We start from the raw sequence: 20,649 nt of genomic DNA on the forward strand, positions 1-20,649 counted from the left end.
AATCAGATGCCATACAGTTGAGCCATATGGAGTCTGATTCTTTTTTTTGCGTACCCATAAACTTGAATCAGCGAGTCTGATACAAGAGACGAGGGCCTGCTGTGATTTTTTGGTCCATCTCCTCTGAACAGCCCTACTGAATAACATTGGCCAGTGTGTTGTGTGTATGCCATCCGATACTAATCCAGACGTCTGAGCGAGCCCTTAGTGGTCACTTCTAGGTTCTCAATCAGGGCGCCTCTGTTCATCTTTTTCCTCCTCCGCCTCGCCTTCGCTTTCACCATTGGAGGGGTCCCGTTATATAAATTGATCTTCATCGTAGCGTAGACACATTGTAAGCTGAACGGTAAACTTTTTTTTTTTTTACTTTTCTCTACTTCATTTGTCAGTCATTTCGCTTACTGACACAGGGCAGTTCTTGTTATTGCTTCTAATGGTTTGGATCTAAATGTTGATCACTTGGGCCCAAAGTCATCCGTCCCTCTGTGTCGGCACAGCCGAATGATCTCATTACATAAAGCCGCTGTATCCCCAATGACGAACACAAGACACTAAGATAATGACTTTTCATCCTAGGGCATTTACATCTGAAAGGAAACGAAGATAAAATGTCAAAGTCTTTGAAAAACTACATTACAGTCCAGGTAATTTGTCTTGGGAAATGTCTGTAGACCATTTTGTAATATAGCTTTTATCGTTGGTTACATACTGAATGCTAATGGAAGATGTTGTAGAATATACCGGTGATCAGGGTTTTACCAAAGCCAGTTGTACATTGCTATTCTATTACACTAGTTACATCTCCATAGATAAGGTAGTAAATAAATTGATGTCTGACAATACCGAATACGACTGTTTGGCATGTAGCCCTACATGTAGAAGATGAATCTGGACTGGAGGGAGACACAGGTTACAGTTGATGTTGTCCTGGTGCATGACGAGGGCCACGGCCGGTGGTATGGGTGACACGTGACACTACTGCAGTCATAATGTCCATTTTTTATCATTTTCCCAGGCTGGAAACTTCTTATATACGAGTACCGTATACAAGATACCAACAGCTGCCTATAAATCCCACTTACCGTTAAAACCCAATTCATCATTTGCAATTTCTTGAAGTCACTTTTCTGTTTGTTTTTTTTTGTCTTGTGTTATACACTAGCGTTTTTTTTGCATCAAATTCCTCAAAATGGCACACGCAGAAAATTACAAATGCTCTTAATTTTTGTCTTTTTGCAACTTTTTAACCCCAAAAGTTTCAAACCCTTTAAAAAGGGAAATCTGACAAATTGAAAACTCCAGGACTGTAGTGAGATGCGCCAAAATGTGACATTTGGTAAAAGTCGCATTTCGTGAATATGTCTAAAACATCTGGATAAGCAAAGGTGTTGAGAAAAATCAGAAAAAAGACTTAAAAATGGAGCAAATCGAATAGAGAATAAGGCCCAAATACTAAAGCTACTAAAAAACAGCAAATGACTCCAGAAAACTGTGACAAATTGAATTTGCGGCACTTCTCCAGGTCCACCTGAAGAAGACATCGTGATCACACAACCTAAAGGCCTTCTAAATGTATATTATTTCCCACCTGGCAGCTTACTTGCCTTTACCAGCAAAACAAAATAAAAAGTTAACGGGGTTTTCCAGATTTTTTTCTCACCCTCCCAGAGTCCAAGGCTTCGTCTCTGCAGCTGATCCCAGTTGTGTGTTATTGTCTGCAACCCTGATGTCATGTTTACAGCTCTGCAACCACTAACTGAGCTCGGTGGTTCTGTACGAGTTGACGTCAAGAGCCTCTAAGCTCACTGATTGGCTGCAGTGTTCAGTGCTGTCAGCGTGACGTTAGCGCTGCAGACAGTAACAGACACTGGAAGCAGCACTGTAAACTCGGCGTTGGGCGCCGGCAGGGTCAGTAAAGCTCAGTTTATTCGTTTTTAAACATACTGCATCTGGGTTAAATGGGTTTCACAAAACTGGAACAACCCCATTGGTTTTACCATGTCATGTACTGGAAAACGGGAAAAAAATTCCAAGTGCAGTGAAATTGCAAAAAAACCTGCAATCCCACAATTTTTATTTTTTTTACAATATTCTCTAATTGCTAAAACTGATCTGCCACTATGATTCTCCAGGTCATTACGAGTTCACAGACACCAAACATGTCTAGGTTTTTTTTTTTATCAAAGTGGTGAAATAAATTCCAAAGTTTGTTAAAAAAAAAGAAAATTGTGCCATTTTCTTATACCCGTAGCATCTCCATTTTCAATGATCTGTGGCTGGGTGAGGGCTTATTTTTTTGCGCGCCGAGCTGACGTTTTTAATGATACCATTTTGTTGCAGATATGCTCTTTTGCTTGACTGTTATTGCATTTTAATTCAATGTTGCGGCAACCAAAAAAATCAATATTCTGGCATTTTGACTTACGCTGCTTAGTGATCGGGTTAATCCTTTTTTTTTTTTTTTAACTTTTGGAATGCTTCAATAGTCTCCATGGGAGACTAGAAGCCACCATAACCGGATCGGCTCTGCTACATACAGGCGATGATCAGATCGCCTGTATATAGCAGAATTGCTCACTTTCTATGAGCGCTGACCACTGGGCGGTGCTCATAGTAATCCGGCAGTAACAACCATTGAGGTCTGCTTGAGACCTCTGGTTGTCATGCCAATCCATCGGCAATTATGTGACGTGGGCACCGATGGGCAGGATTTCCGGTGCGCTTGCTGGAAGCGCGTGTTAAATGCCGCTGTCAGAGATTGACAGCGGCATTTAACCAGTTGATCCCAACCGCAGCTGTTAGAGGCACATGTCAGCTGTTCAAAATAGCTGACATGTGCTGGAAAAGATGTGGGCTCAGCACCAGAGCCCACATCAAAGGAAGGAAGTCCGACATCGGTGTACTATTACGCCCGATGTCGGAAAAGGGTTAATGTACTGTATATCATGCAGACTAGTAGTGAGACCAATTCCAATGCCCCTCATTCACATGGCTATGTTCCCGTGACATACTAACAGCATAACAAGCTTGGTTGGATAACCCAGCATAGTTTCTAGCTATTACACGTGTAGGTTAAAAAGGATTGTACAGGCATAAAATTACTGGTGCTCAAATCTATTCACTTTACCAAAGATGAGCTGCAATACCAAACACAACCTGTGCACAAGTGTGAATATGAATATGGCTGTTTTTCTAATCCTGTAGCCCCTCACTGACTGCACATTCTGACTCTTTTTTTATGTCTTCTTCTTTCCAGGAATTCCTACAGTCTTTCTCATCTGACGAATTTCGGATGTTTTGCTTGCGCACTAAATACAGATCAGGTATTGTCATGCTATCCATCGCAGAGCAGGACGGACCACCAGATTATACACTGCCTGTTTCCCGCTCTGACCTACTTTACTCTCCATTCTCAGCTGTTGAATACAGTAATGACTCCATGAGCGAAGCCACGAACACCCTGAAAATAATCTCCTCTTTTCTGAACGATGCCAGTGCCTATGTGAAAGGTCAGCTCCTCTGTGGGCCTGTACAGGAGGATATCCTATGGCAGAGGTAAGCCATGTCTTGTCCTACCTGTCACCTCTCCGCCTGCTTAGATAGATTGTACTGTGACCCCACTACCATGCCAGTCTGGATTTGCTTTTCTCACAAATGTTTTTCCTCCCTTGTCAAAAAGCCTGAATGAAACAAAAGTGACTGTTAAAGCAGCGTTTGCAGATGACTTTGACACCCTAGGAGCTGTCAATGCCGTTCTGGACCTCATTCACCACGGCAACCGACAGCTTAAGGCCGTTTCCAAGGTAACCCATCAGGATGTAATCTAAAGATGGCAGCTGTCCACGGCAGCAGGCTCAGGGGTGCCCTAAGGGTTGCAGTTAGTTCTGGGCTGGATATGCACTGAATCACCATAGATGTGATACTTTCTAGTTCCCGGGTACTTTGCTGATAATGCAGTCCGGCTTTTACAGTTCAGCTGTGAGAATATTGTGTGGATCAGAAAAAATAAGAAATAATTACGGTAACTGTCGTCTCATTGTTGTCCTATAAATGGAGTCTGTCACCCACAAATTCAGCTACTTAACCCCTTACTTCCATCGGACGGAATAGTAGGTCCGGTGGCAGAACCCTCGCTTTGATGTGGGCTCCGGCGGTGTTTTGAACAGCTGACATGTGCCCGCAATAGGCGCAGGTGGAATCGCGGTCTACCCGCGCCTATTAACTAGTTAAATGCCGCTGTCAAACTCTGACAACAGCATTTAACGCGCGCTTCCAGCCATCGGGCCGGAAATACGCACACCGCTGACCCTCGTCACATGAACGGGGGTCTTCGGTGCATCAGCATGACAACCTGAGGTCTCCTTGAGACCTCTATGGCTGTTGATGCCGGTTTGCTATGAGCGTCACCCTGTGGTCAGCGCTCATAGCAATGTAGTAATTCTGCTACATAGGGGCGATCTGAGCATCACCTCTATGTAGCAGAGCCTATCAAGTTGTGGCAGATTCTAGCCTCCCATGGAGACTATTGAAGCATGCCAAAAGTAAAAAATAAAAAAATGTTTTTAAAAATATGAAAAAAATAAAAAAAAATACAAATACAAATCATCCCCCATTCGCACCATTCAAAATAAAATAATTTAAAAAAAAATCAAACCTACACATATTTGGTATCGCCGCGTTCAATATCGCCCGATCTGTAAAAAAAAAGAATTAATCTGATCGCTAAAAGGTGTAGCGGTACAAAAAAAGTCAAAATGCCAGAATTACGTTTTTTTGGTCGCGATTAAAATGCAATAACGGGTGATCAAAAGAACGTATCTGCACCAAAATGGTATCATTAAAAACATCAGCTCGGCGCCAAAAAATGAGCTTTCACCCAACCCGAGATCACAAAAATAGAGATGCTACGGGTCTCAGAAAATTGCGCATTTTTTTTTTTTTAAGCAAAGTTTGGATTTTTTTCACCACTTAGATAAAAAAGACTAGACATGTTTGGTGTCTATGAAGTTGTAATTACCTGGAGAATCATAATGGCCGGTCAGTTTTTGCATTCAGTGAACCTAGCAAAAAAGCCAAAAAAACAATTGTGGGATTGCACTTTTTTGCAATTTCACCGCACTTGGAATTTTTTTCTCATTTTCTAGTACACGCCATGGTAAAACCAATGGTGTCGATCAAAAGTACAACTTGTCCCACAAAAAATAAGCCCTCACATGGCCATATTTGCGGAAAAATAACAAAGTTATGGTTCTGGGAAGGAGGGGAGCGAAAAACGAAAAAAGCTCCGGGGGTGAAGGGGTTAAACATTTGTATACGGGGTTTAGGCCCTATAAAAATCATCCAAGCAATATACGTTATAGTGTTTCATTTGCAGATGAATTCAGTGTTAATCCATAGAGAGCACCTTGGTGCACCCTTGGCATGGCTAATGTCTTGGTGCACCGTTACACCCGCCAATTTGCATATCCAGCACTGTCCCTGATCTTGATTGGCTGAAACCTCTGTTCCTGTGCATGCACACTGACACCAGGGGACCCAGCAGTATGCTCACAGTGTCCGTCTGGGCGCATACTCAGTGTGGGTACAGACATGCTCCGAGCTCCAGCTTCTGCCACTGTAATGTAGCGAGCGAGTGACTTCAGGGAAGAGCTGAAAATCAGAGCACACTCACACTCAGTGTGCGCGCCCACCCTGACACTGCGAGCGTGTCGCTAGATTTCCTCTAGTGTCAGTGCGCACATGCAGGAACAAAGATTTGAGTTTAGGGAGCGATCATTGCTGGATGTGCAAATTGGAGGATGTCACTGAGCACTGAGCCATAGGCCACGCCAAGGGTGCACCAAAGTGCTCTCATTTGCATATGGATTAAAAGTAATTTTACTGAAACTACCACATTACAATGTATATTACTGGTATGCTTTTATAGGGCTATGTCCCTTATATAAATGTTTAAGTAGCTGAACTTGCATTATTGGGGGTGACAGACTCCATTTGAAGGAAATGGGTCACCAGGTTTTTGCTGCATGAGACCAGCATAATGCAGAGGCATAGGCCCTTGTTATGGTTCTCAATGGCAAGAGAACATAGCCCAGCATACATAGGAACTAGCTCTTGGAAGGATGGAAACTTAAACTGACCATGAACTAAACCTGCCGCACAACTAACAGTAGCCGGGTAGCGTAGCCTGCGTTTTATCCCTAGACGCCCAGCGCCGGCCGGAGGACTAACTAATCCTGGCAGAGGAAAATATAGTCCTGGCTCACCTCTAGAGAAATTTCCCCGAAAGGCAGACAGAGGCCCCCACATATATTGGCGGTGATTTAAGATGAAAATGACAAACGTAGTATGAAAATAGGTTTAGCAAAATCGAGGTCCGCTTACTAGATAGCAGGAAGACAGAAAGGGTACTTTCATGGTCAGCTGAAAACCCTGTCAATACACCATCCTGAAATTACTTTAAGACTCTAGTATTAACTCATAACATCAGAGTGGCAATTTCAGATCACAAGAGCTTTCCAGACACAGAAACGAAACTGCAGCTGTGAACTGGAACAAAATGCAAAAAACAAACAAGGACAAAAGTCCGACTTAGCTGGAAGTTGTCTGGTAGCAGGAACATGCACAGAAAGGCTTCTGATTACAATGTTGACCGGCATGGAAGTGACAGAGGAGCAAGGTTAAATAGCGACTCCCACATCCTGATGGGAACAGGTGAACAGAGGGGATGATGCACACAAGTTCAATTCCACCAGTGGCCACCGGGGGAGCCCAAAATCCAATTTCACAACAGTACCCCCCCCTCAAGGAGGGGGCACCGAACCCTCACCAGAACCACCAGGGCGATCAGGATGAGCCCTATGAAAGGCACGGACCAGATCGGAGGCATGAACATCAGAGGCAGTCACCCAAGAATTATCCTCCTGACCGTATCCCTTCCATTTGACCAGATACTGGAGTTTCCGTCTGGAAACACGGGAGTCCAAGATTTTTTCCACAACGTACTCCAACTCGCCCTCAACCAACACCGGAGCAGGAGGCTCAACGGAAGGCACAACCGGTACCTCATACCTGCGCAACAATGACCGATGAAAAACATTATGAATCGAAAAGGATGCAGGGAGGTCCAAACGGAAGGACACAGGGTTAAGAATCTCCAATATCTTGTACGGGCCGATGAACCGAGGCTTAAACTTAGGAGAAGAAACCCTCATAGGGACAAAACGAGAAGACAACCACACCAAGTCCCCGACACAAAGCCGAGGACCAACCCGACGCCGGCGGTTGGCAAAAAGCTGAGTCTTCTCCTGGGACAACTTCAAATTGTCCACCACCTGCCCCCAAATCTGATGCAACCTCTCCACCACAGCATCCACTCCAGGACAATCCGAAGATTCCACCTGACCGGAGGAAAATCGAGGATGAAACCCCGAATTACAGAAAAAAGGAGACACCAAGGTGGCAGAGCTGGCCCGATTATTGAGGGCAAACTCCGCTAAAGGCAAAAAAGCAACCCAATCATCCTGATCTGCAGACACAAAACACCTCAAATATGTCTCCAAAGTCTGATTCGTCCGCTCGGTCTGGCCATTAGTCTGAGGATGGAAAGCAGACGAGAAAGACAAATCTATGCCCATCCTAGCACAGAATGCCCGCCAAAATCTAGACACGAATTGGGTTCCTCTGTCAGAAACGATATTCTCCGGAATACCATGCAAACGAACCACATTTTGAAAAAACAGAGGAACCAACTCGGAAGAAGAAGGCAACTTAGGCAGGGGAACCAAATGGACCATCTTAGAGAAACGGTCACACACCACCCAGATGACAGACATCTTCTGAGAAACAGGAAGATCCGAAATAAAATCCATCGAGATGTGCGTCCAAGGCCTCTTCGGGATAGGCAAGGGCAACAACAATCCACTAGCCCGAGAACAACAAGGCTTGGCCCGAGCACAAACGTCACAAGACTGCACAAAGCCTCGTACATCTCGTGACAGGGAAGGCCACCAGAAGGACCTTGCCACCAAATCCCTGGTACCAAAGATTCCAGGATGACCTGCCAACGCAGAAGAATGAACCTCAGAAATGACTTTACTGGTCCAATCATCAGGAACAAACAGTCTACCAGGTGGGCAACGATCAGGTCTATCCGCCTGAAAATCCTGCAAAGCCCGCCGCAGGTCTGGAGAAACGGCAGACAATATCACTCCATCCTTAAGGATACCTGTAGGTTCAGAATTACCAGGGGAGTCAGGCTCAAAACTCCTAGAAAGGGCATCCGCCTTAACATTCTTAGAACCCGGTAGGTATGACACCACAAAATTAAACCGAGAGAAAAACAACGACCAGCGCGCCTGTCTAGGATTCAGGCGTCTGGCGGACTCAAGATAAATCAAATTCTTGTGGTCGGTCAATACCACCACCTGATGTCTAGCCCCCTCAAGCCAATGACGCCACTCCTCAAAAGCCCACTTCATGGCCAAAAGCTCCCGATTCCCAATATCATAATTCCGCTCGGCGGGCGAAAATTTACGAGAAAAAAAAGCACAAGGTTTCATCACGGAGCAGTCGGAACTTCTTTGCGACAAAACCGCCCCAGCTCCGATTTCAGAAGCGTCGACCTCAACCTGAAAAGGAAGAGCAACATCAGGCTGACGCAACACAGGGGCGGAAGAAAAGCGGCGCTTAAGCTCCCGAAAGGCCTCCACAGCAGCAGGGGACCAATCAGCAACATCAGCACCCTTCTTAGTCAAATCAGTCAATGGTTTAACAACATCAGAAAAACCAGCAATAAATCGACGATAAAAGTTAGCAAAGCCCAAAAATTTCTGAAGACTCTTAAGAGAAGAGGGTTGCGTCCAATCACAAATAGCCCGAACCTTGACAGGATCCATCTCGATGGAAGAGGGGGAAAAAATGTATCCCAAGAAGGAAATCTTTTGAACCCCAAAAACGCACTTAGAACCCTTCACACACAAGGAATTAGACCGCAAAACCTGAAAAACCCTCCTGACCTGCTGGACATGAGAGTCCCAGTCATCCGAAAAAATCAGAATATCATCCAGATACACGATCATAAATTTATCCAAATAATCACGGAAAATGTCATGCATAAAGGACTGAAAGACTGAAGGGGCATTTGAAAGGCCAAAAGGCATCACCAAATACTCAAAGTGGCCCTCGGGCGTATTAAATGCGGTTTTCCACTCATCCCCCTGCTTAATTCGCACCAAATTATACGCCCCACGGAGATCTATCTTAGAGAACCACTTGGCCCCCTTTATGCGAGCAAACAAATCAGTCAGCAGTGGCAACGGATATTGATATTTAACCGTGATTTTATTCAAAAGCCGATAATCAATACACGGCCTCAAAGAGCCATCTTTCTTAGACACAAAGAAAAAACCGGCTCCTAAGGGAGATGACGAAGGACGAATATGTCCCTTTTCCAAGGACTCCTTTATATATTCTCGCATAGCAGCATGTTCAGGCACAGACAGATTAAATAAACGACCCTTAGGGTATTTACTACCCGGAATCAAATCTATGGCACAATCGCACTCCCGGTGCGGAGGTAATGAACCAAGCTTAGGTTCTTCAAAAACGTCACGATAGTCAGACAAGAATTCAGGAATCTCAGAGGGAATAGATGACGAAATGGAAACCAAAGGTACGTCCCCATGCATCCCCTTACATCCCCAGCTTAACACAGACATAGCGTTCCAGTCGAGGACTGGGTTATGAGATTGCAGCCATGGCAATCCAAGCACCAACACATCATGTAGATTATACAGCACAAGAAAGCGAATAATCTCCTGATGATCCGGATTAATTCGCATAGTTACTTGTGTCCAGTATTGTGGTTTATTACTAGCCAATGGGGTGGAGTCAATCCCCTTCAGAGGTATAGGAGTTTCAAGAGGCTCTAAATCATACCCACAGCGTTTGGCAAAGGACCAATCCATAAGACTCAAAGCGGCGCCAGAGTCGACATAGGCATCCGCGGTAATAGATGATAAAGAACAAATCAGGGTCACAGATAGAATAAACTTAGACTGAAAAGTGCCAATTGAAACTGACTTATCAAGCTTCTTAGTACGCTTAGAGCATGCTGATATAACATGAGTTGAATCACCACAATAAAAGCACAACCCATTTTTTCGTCTAAAATTCTGCCGTTCGCTTCTGGACAGAATTCTATCACATTGCATATTCTCTGGCGTCTTCTCAGTAGACACCGCCAAATGGTGCACAGGTTTGCGCTCCCGCAGACGTCTATCGATCTGGATAGCCATTGTCATGGACTCATTCAGACCCGCAGGCACAGGGAACCCCACCATAACATCCTTAACGGCATCAGAGAGACCCTCTCTGAAATTCGCCGCCAGGGCGCACTCATTCCACTGAGTAAGCACAGACCATTTACGGAATTTTTGGCAGTATATTTCAACTTCATCTTGCCCCTGAGATAGGGACATCAAGGCTTTTTCCGCCTGAAGCTCTAAATGAGGTTCCTCATAAAGCAACCCCAAGGCCAGAAAAAACGCATCCACATTGAGCAACGCAGGATCCCCTGGAGCCAATGCAAAAGCCCAATCTTGAGGGTCGCCCCGGAGCAAGGAAATCACAATCCTGACCTGCTGAGCAGGATCTCCAGCAGAGCGAGATTTCAGGGACAAAAACAACTTGCAATTATTTTTGAAATTTTGAAAGCAAGATCTATTCCCCGAGAAAAATTCAGGCAAAGGAATTCTAGGTTCAGATATAGGAACATGAACAACAAAATCTTGTAAATTTTGAACTTTCGTGGTGAGATTATTCAAACCTGCAGCTAAACTCTGAATATCCATTTTAAACAGGTGAACACAGAGCCATTCCAGGATTAGAAGGAGAGAGAGAGAGGAAGGCTGCAATATAGGCAGACTTGCAAGTGATTCAATTGAAAGCACACTCAGAACTGAAGGAAAAAAAAAAAAAAAAAAAAAAATTTTCAGCAGACTTCTTTTTTCTCTCCTTTCTCTGCCAATTAATTTAACCCTTTGTGGGCCGGTCAAACTGTTATGGTTCTCAATGGCAAGAGAACATAGCCCAGCATACATAGGAACTAGCTCTTGGAAGGATGGAAACTTAAACTGACCATGAACTAAACCTGCCGCACAACTAACAGTAGCCGGGTAGCGTAGCCTGCGTTTTATCCCTAGACGCCCAGCGCCGGCCGGAGGACTAACTAATCCTGGCAGAGGAAAATATAGTCCTGGCTCACCTCTAGAGAAATTTCCCCGAAAGGCAGACAGAGGCCCCCACATATATTGGCGGTGATTTAAGATGAAAATGACAAACGTAGTATGAAAATAGGTTTAGCAAAATCGAGGTCCGCTTACTAGATAGCAGGAAGACAGAAAGGGTACTTTCATGGTCAGCTGAAAACCCTGTCAATACACCATCCTGAAATTACTTTAAGACTCTAGTATTAACTCATAACATCAGAGTGGCAATTTCAGATCACAAGAGCTTTCCAGACACAGAAACGAAACTGCAGCTGTGAACTGGAACAAAATGCAAAAAACAAACAAGGACAAAAGTCCGACTTAGCTGGAAGTTGTCTGGTAGCAGGAACATGCACAGAAAGGCTTCTGATTACAATGTTGACCGGCATGGAAGTGACAGAGGAGCAAGGTTAAATAGCGACTCCCACATCCTGATGGGAACAGGTGAACAGAGGGGATGATGCACACAAGTTCAATTCCACCAGTGGCCACCGGGGGAGCCCAAAATCCAATTTCACAACAGGCCCTGATTCCAGTGCTGTGTCACCTACTAGGCTGCTAGCTATATATATATATATATATATATATATATATATATATATATATATATATATATATATATATATATGTATATATATATATATATATATATATATATGTACACTATATATAAATAAAACAGAAATTTTATCATATATATATATATATATATATATATACACTATATATAAATAAAACAGAAATGTTGTTATTATATATATATATATATATATATTATCAGCAGGAGATTATCACTAGAGGACTAATAAACCTGCCACCAGGTAGTCCAGCCACGCCCCCCCAATGATTGGCAGCTTTCTGCTTATGCAGTGTACACGGAAAGCTGCCAATCAGTGGTGTGGGCGGGGCTATACAGAGCTCAGCATTCAGAGAGCTGGGAGATCAGCAGCAGAGGAAATAGTTTTTAATCAACACTTCATCACCCAGTAATGTGATACATCGATGTAATTAAGGTCTCTGGCCCTACATCATGCTGCTCTCACATGGTATAGAAAAAACCTGCTGACATAGGCACAAGTTGTACAAATTTTCCCATGATGGCTTCCAACAGGGTGGCATCCTTGAGAAAGGTTTGTATAGAAATATATAATTATTCTGTGCTATTCGTTCATTTTGTGAGTTTATTGAGGGATCTAAGTTCAGCCTTAGCACTTTTTAGTTTGTTACATATTTGTAGTGTTATTACCCAGCTGCAATCTGTAAACTAATAAGATAAGCCATAACTGTAAAGCACTGCGGAATATGTTAGCGCTATATAAAAATAAAGATTATTATAATTTAGGCCTTGTACATTACAATAATCATATTTAAGGCTCTTCAGTGTTTTTTACATTTAAGAATTTGCAAAGTGGAACCAATGTGTGGGATTTTTGAAGGCAATGCTTCTCATCTCCCGGGGTGAAGCAACGCTAGCCTGTGGTCGGCAGCCATCATGTGTCTGTGGATTTTGCATGACACCGTTCGGATGCCGGACCAATGCATCTTTTCAGACCATGGGATTTGTATAGATCAGACGTCACATTGCATCAGTGTCCCTTAACTAAACATCCATTTTCTCGGTTGCAGGGAATACCCGTGGCTCGTAGCCCTGTGGTGTACGGTGCCATTGTATCCTACGTGGAGCAGTTCTTGGATCTTTTGGGAATGTCTCAGCAGGAGAAGCAGGTACCATCATTTCTTTCATATGTAATTTACCCCCAACTAAACTTGAGCCTAATTTACAGAACAACCCTCTTTCTTAATTTCGTCGGAGAACCTATTCATGGAGTAGATGATAATTGATTGTTCGGTGGGGGTTCCGTACTAATTGGATGAACAGTGAATTTTCATCCATAAGGCTATGTGCATTTCTTCCGCACGGATTTGGTGCTGAAAGTACGTAGCACTTTACAGTAGCAGTAAAGTGAGTTTTCAAAAATCCCATGCACACATTGCTAATTTTTTCCTAGCAGATTGTAATCTGCATCATGTCAATTCTTGCAGCAGATTTCATCCATATTAATTTTAACGAGTGGAGAAAAATATGCAGCAAAATCGTATTTTACCCATGTTTTGTTTTTGCCAACATGTCAGGATTTGCAACTGAATTTTTTGCTGCAAATCCCAAACATGAGCACTTTTATCTCTGTTGGAACGACACTCCATTCATTCTCTATGGGACCCCCTGAAAAAGCAGAGTGCAGTGCTCAGCAGTCCCTTAGGGGACAATGGTGTGGCAGTCAGGCTTACACTCTGACACTGCATTCTAAGGGTATGTTCACACGTTCCTGATTTCAATCCTTTTTTTTGAGGACTAAAACCGCAGCTCTTGGCAGAAAACGCAGGTGCGTTTTTTGATGCGGTTTTTGATGCGTTTTTTTATGCAGTTTTCTCAGCAGATTGTCTGTGTTTGACACAAATAAAGCTTTAACTGCAGTGGGGGAAAAAAAAAAAAAGGATGTCATTTCCTTGTCCAACCCTTTTCTTCTTCCATCCTCCATTTTGGGACTAAACACCAAAATGAGTGGACGTGTTTTGAATGACAGCGCTCCGCAGAGTGCTGAGCGTAGGCCAGATCACAGCCCGCGGATCCAGCTCTATCCAGCTATTTAAGTCTACGTTCACATTTGCGGTCTGCGCCGCAGCGTCGCCGCATGCGTCATGCGCCCCTATATTTAACATGGGGGCGCCTGGACATGCGTCGCACTTGCGTTTTGCGCCGCATGCGTCACTGCAGCGCACGCATCCGGGCGCAGAGGACGCAGCAAGTTGCATTTTTGCTGCGTCCAAAATCAATCAAAAAAAGGATGCATGCGGCGCAAAACGCAGCGTTGTGCATGCGTTTTGCTGCGTTTTTGTTTGCGTTGTGTGTTGTGGCGCCGACGCTGCGGCGCACAACGCAAATGTGAACATAGCCTAAGTGCCACGTATTTCAGTGCCACGTATTTCAGTGCCACGTATCACGTATTTCAGTGCCACGTATTTCAGTGCCACGTATTTAACTGCCACGTATTTAAGTGCCACGTATCACGTATTTAAGTGTCACGTATTTCAGTGCCACGTATTTCAGTGCCACGTATTTCAGTGCCACGTATTTCAGTGCCACGTATCACGTATTTAAGTGCCACGTATCACGTATTTAAGTGCCACGTATTTAAGTGCCACGTATCACACATATATATAACGTATAACACACTGACAGGAGCCATAGTTCCTGTCGGTGTGTCACTGCGCATGCGCGAGCGAGTTTACCGGCGGTCATTGACCCCGGCACTCTCGCTTAACGGCAGTGCTGCGTGGGAAAGTTCAACGCAGCTGTACTGCCGTTAACCGAGACGCCGGAGCCATTGAACTCCGGAACAGTACGCGATACACTGCTAGGAGCTTCGCTCCTGGCAGTGTATCGCCGGAGAGCAGCCGATCAGCGTGGGACACTCGTTTTATGGATTCTGCGGACAGGGAGTATGAATTTTATTTTTTATTTTGGGATTTTATCTAGGGGATCGAGGGCTTCGCCTACCAGTGTGCTGTTGGTGAGTATATACTCTGTGTTATATGTTGTATGTACTGTGTGTCATGTATGTGTATTGTGTGTGTTTTGTGTAACTTTACAACTGTGCTAAGTCGCCGGACACAGGGACAACTCTCCAATCCTAATACCGGATGGGAGTAGTAGTCCCATACGGCGACTTAGCACAATGGTGGCACTAGCGTCGCATGGGGACACACACACACACACATACACACACACATACCAAATCAATCAAACGGCCGACACGATCCCCATGCGACGGTACGCCTCCATGTCTCTCCGCCCAAGCACTTCCGCCCACGCACTTCCGGCCGCTTCCCCGCACTTCCTGCTGCAGCGGTTCTGCACCACAAACCGCAATAAAACCCGCAGATATATTTTTGATCTGCGGGTTTTACTGCGGGTTTGACCTCACAATGGAGGTCTATGGGTGCAGAACCGCTGCTGTTTCGGACAAAGAAGTGACATGCTCCTTCTTTTTTCCCGCAGCTATTCAGCGCGGCTTTTTTTTGGAAATTCAGGATCGTGTGCACAGTGGTTCCTGTTTTCCATAGGGTACATTGTACTGTACCCTGCATGGAAAAAAGCTGCGGAACCGCAGCGGCAAAACCGCTGCGGTTCCGCGGTAAAAAACGCACTGTGTGAACATGGCCTAACAAGGATAGAAGTTCCGTTTCCTGATTATTGGTGCAGACCCCCATGGTTGGACTCCCACTGATCAATACATTTCGAGTTATCCTCTGAATAACCACCTCCAATGCTGGCTAAGGCTACCAGTAAAATTCACACACCTAATACAAGAGGTTGCAGTCTCCTACAAGACCCCTGCAGTCTCAGAATTATTCAGCTCCTTCATGTCAAGCACCGTTGGTACTTAGGTCACCTTTTTGCTGTTATGACCTACTGCACATGTGATGTACAGCCAGACACCAACTTTGGGCAGTGTTCCTGAGGAATACAGGCCCGCTCGTGACCACTGGCCTCTAGTTCACTAATATTCGTGTGTTTGCGTGATCTAACTGCCTTCTTCAAATCCCACCGAAGATTTTCTATGATGGCCACTCCAGAATCTTCCAGGACTTCTACTGAAAACCAAACCTTGGTGGACTTTGAAGTCTTCTTGTATCGCTGCGTGTATAAAAGTCCAATCTCCAAAAAATAAAATAATTTTACCCAATCAGTAAACACCGTAAACAGGAAAAATTTCAAATTAAAAATTGCAAAATTATGTTTTTTGGGTCACCAAAATACTGCAAAAACACCCTGTAAAAAGGAAGCAAAATATCATACTTATTCCAAAATGGTAACAATAAAAACATTGTTTTGCTTTGCAAAAGTTCAACCCTCAAATGACCGCTCTATTACCCGAAAAATTAAAACGTTACTGGTTTGGGAAACTTTCTTTTCAAATTACAATTTTATTTTTGATCACTAAACTAATAAAAAAAAAAAACGGACAAGTTTGTTTTCCCTGTAATGGTACTGATGAGGAAAATCATATTGCCAGATTATTTTTAGTGCGCAGTAAAAACAATTCCCCCACAATAACACCAGAATTGCATTTTTTTTTTGCAATTTCACCACACTTACATTTTTTTTCCCAGACCACTAGGTAGTAATTGAATGGTGTCACTGAAAAGTACAACTCATCCTACAAAAAAACAAGTCCTCATCCGTCTATGTGGACAGAAAAATAAAAAAGTTGTTCAAAAAGGGAAGTAACGAAAAACACAGAACAGAAATTGGTCATGTTGGGAAGGGATTACAAACATTACAGGTCTTGTAAAATGATGACATCACATCGGGCATAGTATAACATCTATGAGATTTTTATGCTGCATATTTTCGCTCTGCAAAAAGGCAGCATCTTATATTTCCAGCCAAGTGGATTGGATTTATAGGAATCTCATGCACACTGCGCTTCTTGTTTACTCGGCGTAAACGACCAGCGGTGCAAATGTAAAATCCCCATCATGTCAGTTTCTCCTATAGCGGCACTGAGTTTTATGTGCAGATTTTCCCCGTTAACTGCTCTGGATGCAGAAAATCCACAAGTGTTTTTAGTGCGTTTCCACTGCAGGAATGCTCCAAAAATGCATGTAATCTGCATATGACTGTACAGTATCAAAGCAGTTTAATATAAAGCATGACATACCAAAAACAGACTAAAAACACAAGTCAAAAACACAATGAAAAAAAAAGTAGAAGCAAAGAAATGCTGCAGAAAATCTGCAATGTCAAAAACTCAACAAATACTCATCGTGGAAATGTACCGTAAAGAAGTTGTCCACTACTTGTACAACTTCTTCTCGTTCCAGATGTTTGGCCTCCACAAAATAATAAAGCTTGTACTCCCCTCCCATGCAATGCCGTTGCCACGGTGTCGGCACTCGCTCTACCCCGCTGTTGTGACATGTGACGCCGGCGCCCAATCAGCGCTGGCGTCACTGGCCCCGCCTTCGTACGAATTGAGTATGAAGAGGACACTGCCGCCCGGACTTCCTGTTCATCTTCAATTTTTCTGAAGGCGAGGACAGTGATGTCAGCTCTGATTGGGCGCCGGTGTCACAACACCGGGGTACAGCGAGTGCTGACACGGCGCGAACGGTCCCGGCACGGGAGGGGAATATAGGCTTTATTATTTTATCGGGCCAAACATTTTGATCAAGAAGGGGTGGTTGTCTTAGTAGTGGATAACCCCTTTAAAGAAGATACATAAGCATAGCGTCACACAGCTCTCATGTGGTGGCATTTTAACGTCCAATCTAAGATGGCAAGACTCAAATCTCCATAGAATAAATGACATGCAGCAGAACGAGAGGGCTGGGGTCTTGTAGCCATAATACGGTGATGTGAAACACCACTTACTGGCTCACAGGAGCTGCACTGTGGATGAGATTATTTTCAATAAAAAAAAAATATCTGCAGTGTAAATTAACGAGCTATCAATCTGAGCTGCGGATTTATCCCTCTGCAATACACAGTAAAAGGTGCAAGAAATGTGCCATATTTCTACATTGAAATCCACAGTGCTTTTCTTCTAGAGAAATTCCACAGTGGATACGGCCTGTGGGATCATACAATCACAATGCAGGAATAGTGATCAGCACGGATAGGCTTTAAAGGGGTGTTTTCATCTCCTAAAGTGATGGCATGTCCCCAGGGCTGGACTGGCCATCTGGCAAATGCCAGAAGGGCCTGTCTGGTCATGGGCCACCTTGTCTGCTATGTTGTTAACAGAATTGGTGTTCTCAAGATACCCATACTGTTAAGAGTTGTGACGGAGCACAGAGTCGCTGATTCCATCACTTACCCCAGCAGGCCACGGCTATCATTAGAAGTATTGATCTTGTAGTAAATCTTCCTTTCCGCCATCCAGGGTAATATTAGTAATATATCCCATCTGGTTCATGGGGACGGGGACAGCATGGGCCTGTGTGATTTCAAATGCCAGGACTGAATTACAGCCCCAGTCCGTACCTGCATGTCCCTAGGGTACGTGCAGGCAAAAGCTATCAGTAAATTCAGTGCGCATCCCTTTTTCTTCTCACAGATCATAAACAGACTTTATGGATGAAACTCTATTGAAATGTGCAGCCAAGTATAAGATTTTCATCACAGCAGGCCACGTGTGACTGTGACAATCTTTGACAGTTCATGCACCAGAAAAGGAAATCAATGGATTTGGGATGTTCTAGATATATCCGCCAATTTATAGCAATTTCTGGTGTAAATTATAGTAAATTTATGGGGTTTTTTAATTGTGGCAAAACCAAAAAAGGTCATGAGATCACATGCAACAAAATTTGCTTTTTTTTCCATCAGAAAACTGGCGCACGTTGCCTCCTCATAATTGGATTGAATAGTAACGATGTGTTTTTCTGTTGTCCTGCTCGTCTCTCAATAGGTTGCAGTGGAAGGGAAAAATACTGCACTTCTAATGAACGTGGTTGATGAGATTGTAGACTTCAGAAGCCAAGTCCGTAATTACGCTCTCGCAACCGTGGAGATGGCGCAAGACTGGCGGGACTCTAAGGAAGAGAAGGGGCAGCAGAAGGAGAGGAGGAAGCAGATGATTAAAGACAGGGAGCCCCTAATGAGGGCCTGTGATGGAGTACGCCTGAACTTAGCCGGGCTTGGTGTCACCATTAAGGTAAATTGCTATCACTGATCATTACAGTTGCCTCATTTTTATTAAAAGCAATAACTTTTATCAAATGTTATCCCCAAACTCCATGCCAACTGCAGATGTCTAGTCATTGGATTATTTCATATTTTTTAGGACAGAGGGACGGTTTCTACATGGGAGCTGCAGAGCAAAAAAGAAAACCCGGAATAGTCAGATTATTTCTCATGTGCTGCCATTTATGTCACATTAAAATTATATATATATTTTTTTCAGAAAACGTGTTATATTTCATAACTAAGCAATGCCATTTGGTCTACATTTTGTCAGCGTAAACCATAATTATTTTTTTCTAATTTAGTATAGTCCTGGGATTCGTCCCCCTAAAGTCAGTACTTTTTGCTGCCAGTTGTTTTGGATACGTCTCTATGAGCTTTCCACATCTTGCCACTAGGATTTTTGGTCATTCCTAAAGTCAAAACTGCTCCAGCTCCTCCAGGTTAGATGGTTTCCTCTGGTGAACAGCAATCTTCAAGTCTGACCACAGATTCTCAATTGGCTTAAGGTCTGGGCTTTGACTAGGCCACTCCAAAACATTTACATGTTTCCCCTTATACCACTTGAGTGTTGCTTTAACAGTATGCTTTGGGTCATTGTCTTGTTGGAAGATGAACCTCCATCCCATTCTCAAATAGTGATTTGCTCAAGACTATCCCTGTATTTTGCAACATCCATCTTCCCCTCTACTCGGACCATTTTCAAAGTCCTTGCTGCCAAAAAACATCCCAACAGCATGATGCTGCCACCACCATGTTCCACTATGGGGATGGTGTTTGGGGGGGTGAGCTGTGTTGGTTTGGTGCCAGATATATCATTTACCTTGGTGGCCAAAAAGGAAAACTTAGGTCTCATCTGACCACAGCACCTTCCTCCATACATTTGGGGAGTCTCTGACATGCCTTTTGTTAAGCTCAAAACGAGTCTTACAATTTTTGTGTATAAAATAAAGGCATTTTTCTCCCTCACTTCCATAAAGGCCACCTCTATAGAGTGTGTGGAGTATTGTGGTCGTATGGACAGATATTCTATTTTCAGCTTGAAAACGCTGCAGCTCCTTCAGGGTTACCTTTGGTCTCTGTGCTGCCTCTCTGATTAATACCCTTCTTGCTTCTCAAATTGTGAAACGCCACCTAGTTATTGATGTAGCATTTGAAAGGTGATTTTCACTGAGGGTATTATAAGCTGCACAAGTCTTTTTCTAATGTCAGCAAACTCTGGTTTTACTTATTTTAATGTTGGACAGAGTTCAGGACACAATAAAAAATACTGCAGGTAGCATTCTTCATGGCTTGGACCACAGGTGGAGGGAGCCAATCTAGTGAAGCTCAAGAGGAAGAAGAAAGTCTGTGCATCCCAGGCAAACGTTTTAACACAAGTATCTGTCTTCCTGGCCTTAAAGATTTTTTTTAATACTAAAGATGCAATAACATTCGAAGGCTACAAATGTAAAATAACATGGTTTCTTTTTACTTTTTTTGTGGCGTAAATGGTATTTGTTTGCCTTTACAAGTATAAAAAAAAATTATTTTGTCACCAGGTCAGTAATATTGTGAAAGGTACCAATTTTGCTCTCTCTCTTCATTGGGGGACACAAGAAACCATGGATGTATGCTGCTGCCACTAGG

The 20,649-nt window shown here is 43.6% G+C and overlaps 1 protein-coding gene across 1 annotated transcript in view; it reads left to right on the forward strand.

Moving 5' to 3' along the window:
- LOC143789471 (putative cysteine--tRNA ligase, mitochondrial) overlaps window positions 1-19,244 on the forward strand; it is a 35,130-nt gene extending 15,886 nt beyond the window's left edge. The window contains exons 6-12 of the mRNA XM_077279022.1: window positions 577-644; window positions 3,257-3,323; window positions 3,417-3,555; window positions 3,680-3,803; window positions 12,894-12,992; window positions 18,746-18,991; window positions 19,121-19,244. Of these exons, the coding sequence (XP_077135137.1) occupies window positions 577-644; window positions 3,257-3,323; window positions 3,417-3,555; window positions 3,680-3,803; window positions 12,894-12,992; window positions 18,746-18,991; window positions 19,121-19,177 (800 nt within the window). The 3' untranslated portion in view covers window positions 19,178-19,244. The remainder of the gene's footprint in view (window positions 1-576; window positions 645-3,256; window positions 3,324-3,416; window positions 3,556-3,679; window positions 3,804-12,893; window positions 12,993-18,745; window positions 18,992-19,120) is intronic.
- Window positions 19,245-20,649: the final 1,405 nt, after the last annotated feature.

Source organism: Ranitomeya variabilis, unplaced genomic scaffold (genome assembly GCF_051348905.1).
Source record: "Ranitomeya variabilis isolate aRanVar5 unplaced genomic scaffold, aRanVar5.hap1 Scaffold_264, whole genome shotgun sequence".
NCBI classification, from domain to species: Eukaryota; Metazoa; Chordata; class Amphibia; order Anura; family Dendrobatidae; genus Ranitomeya; species Ranitomeya variabilis.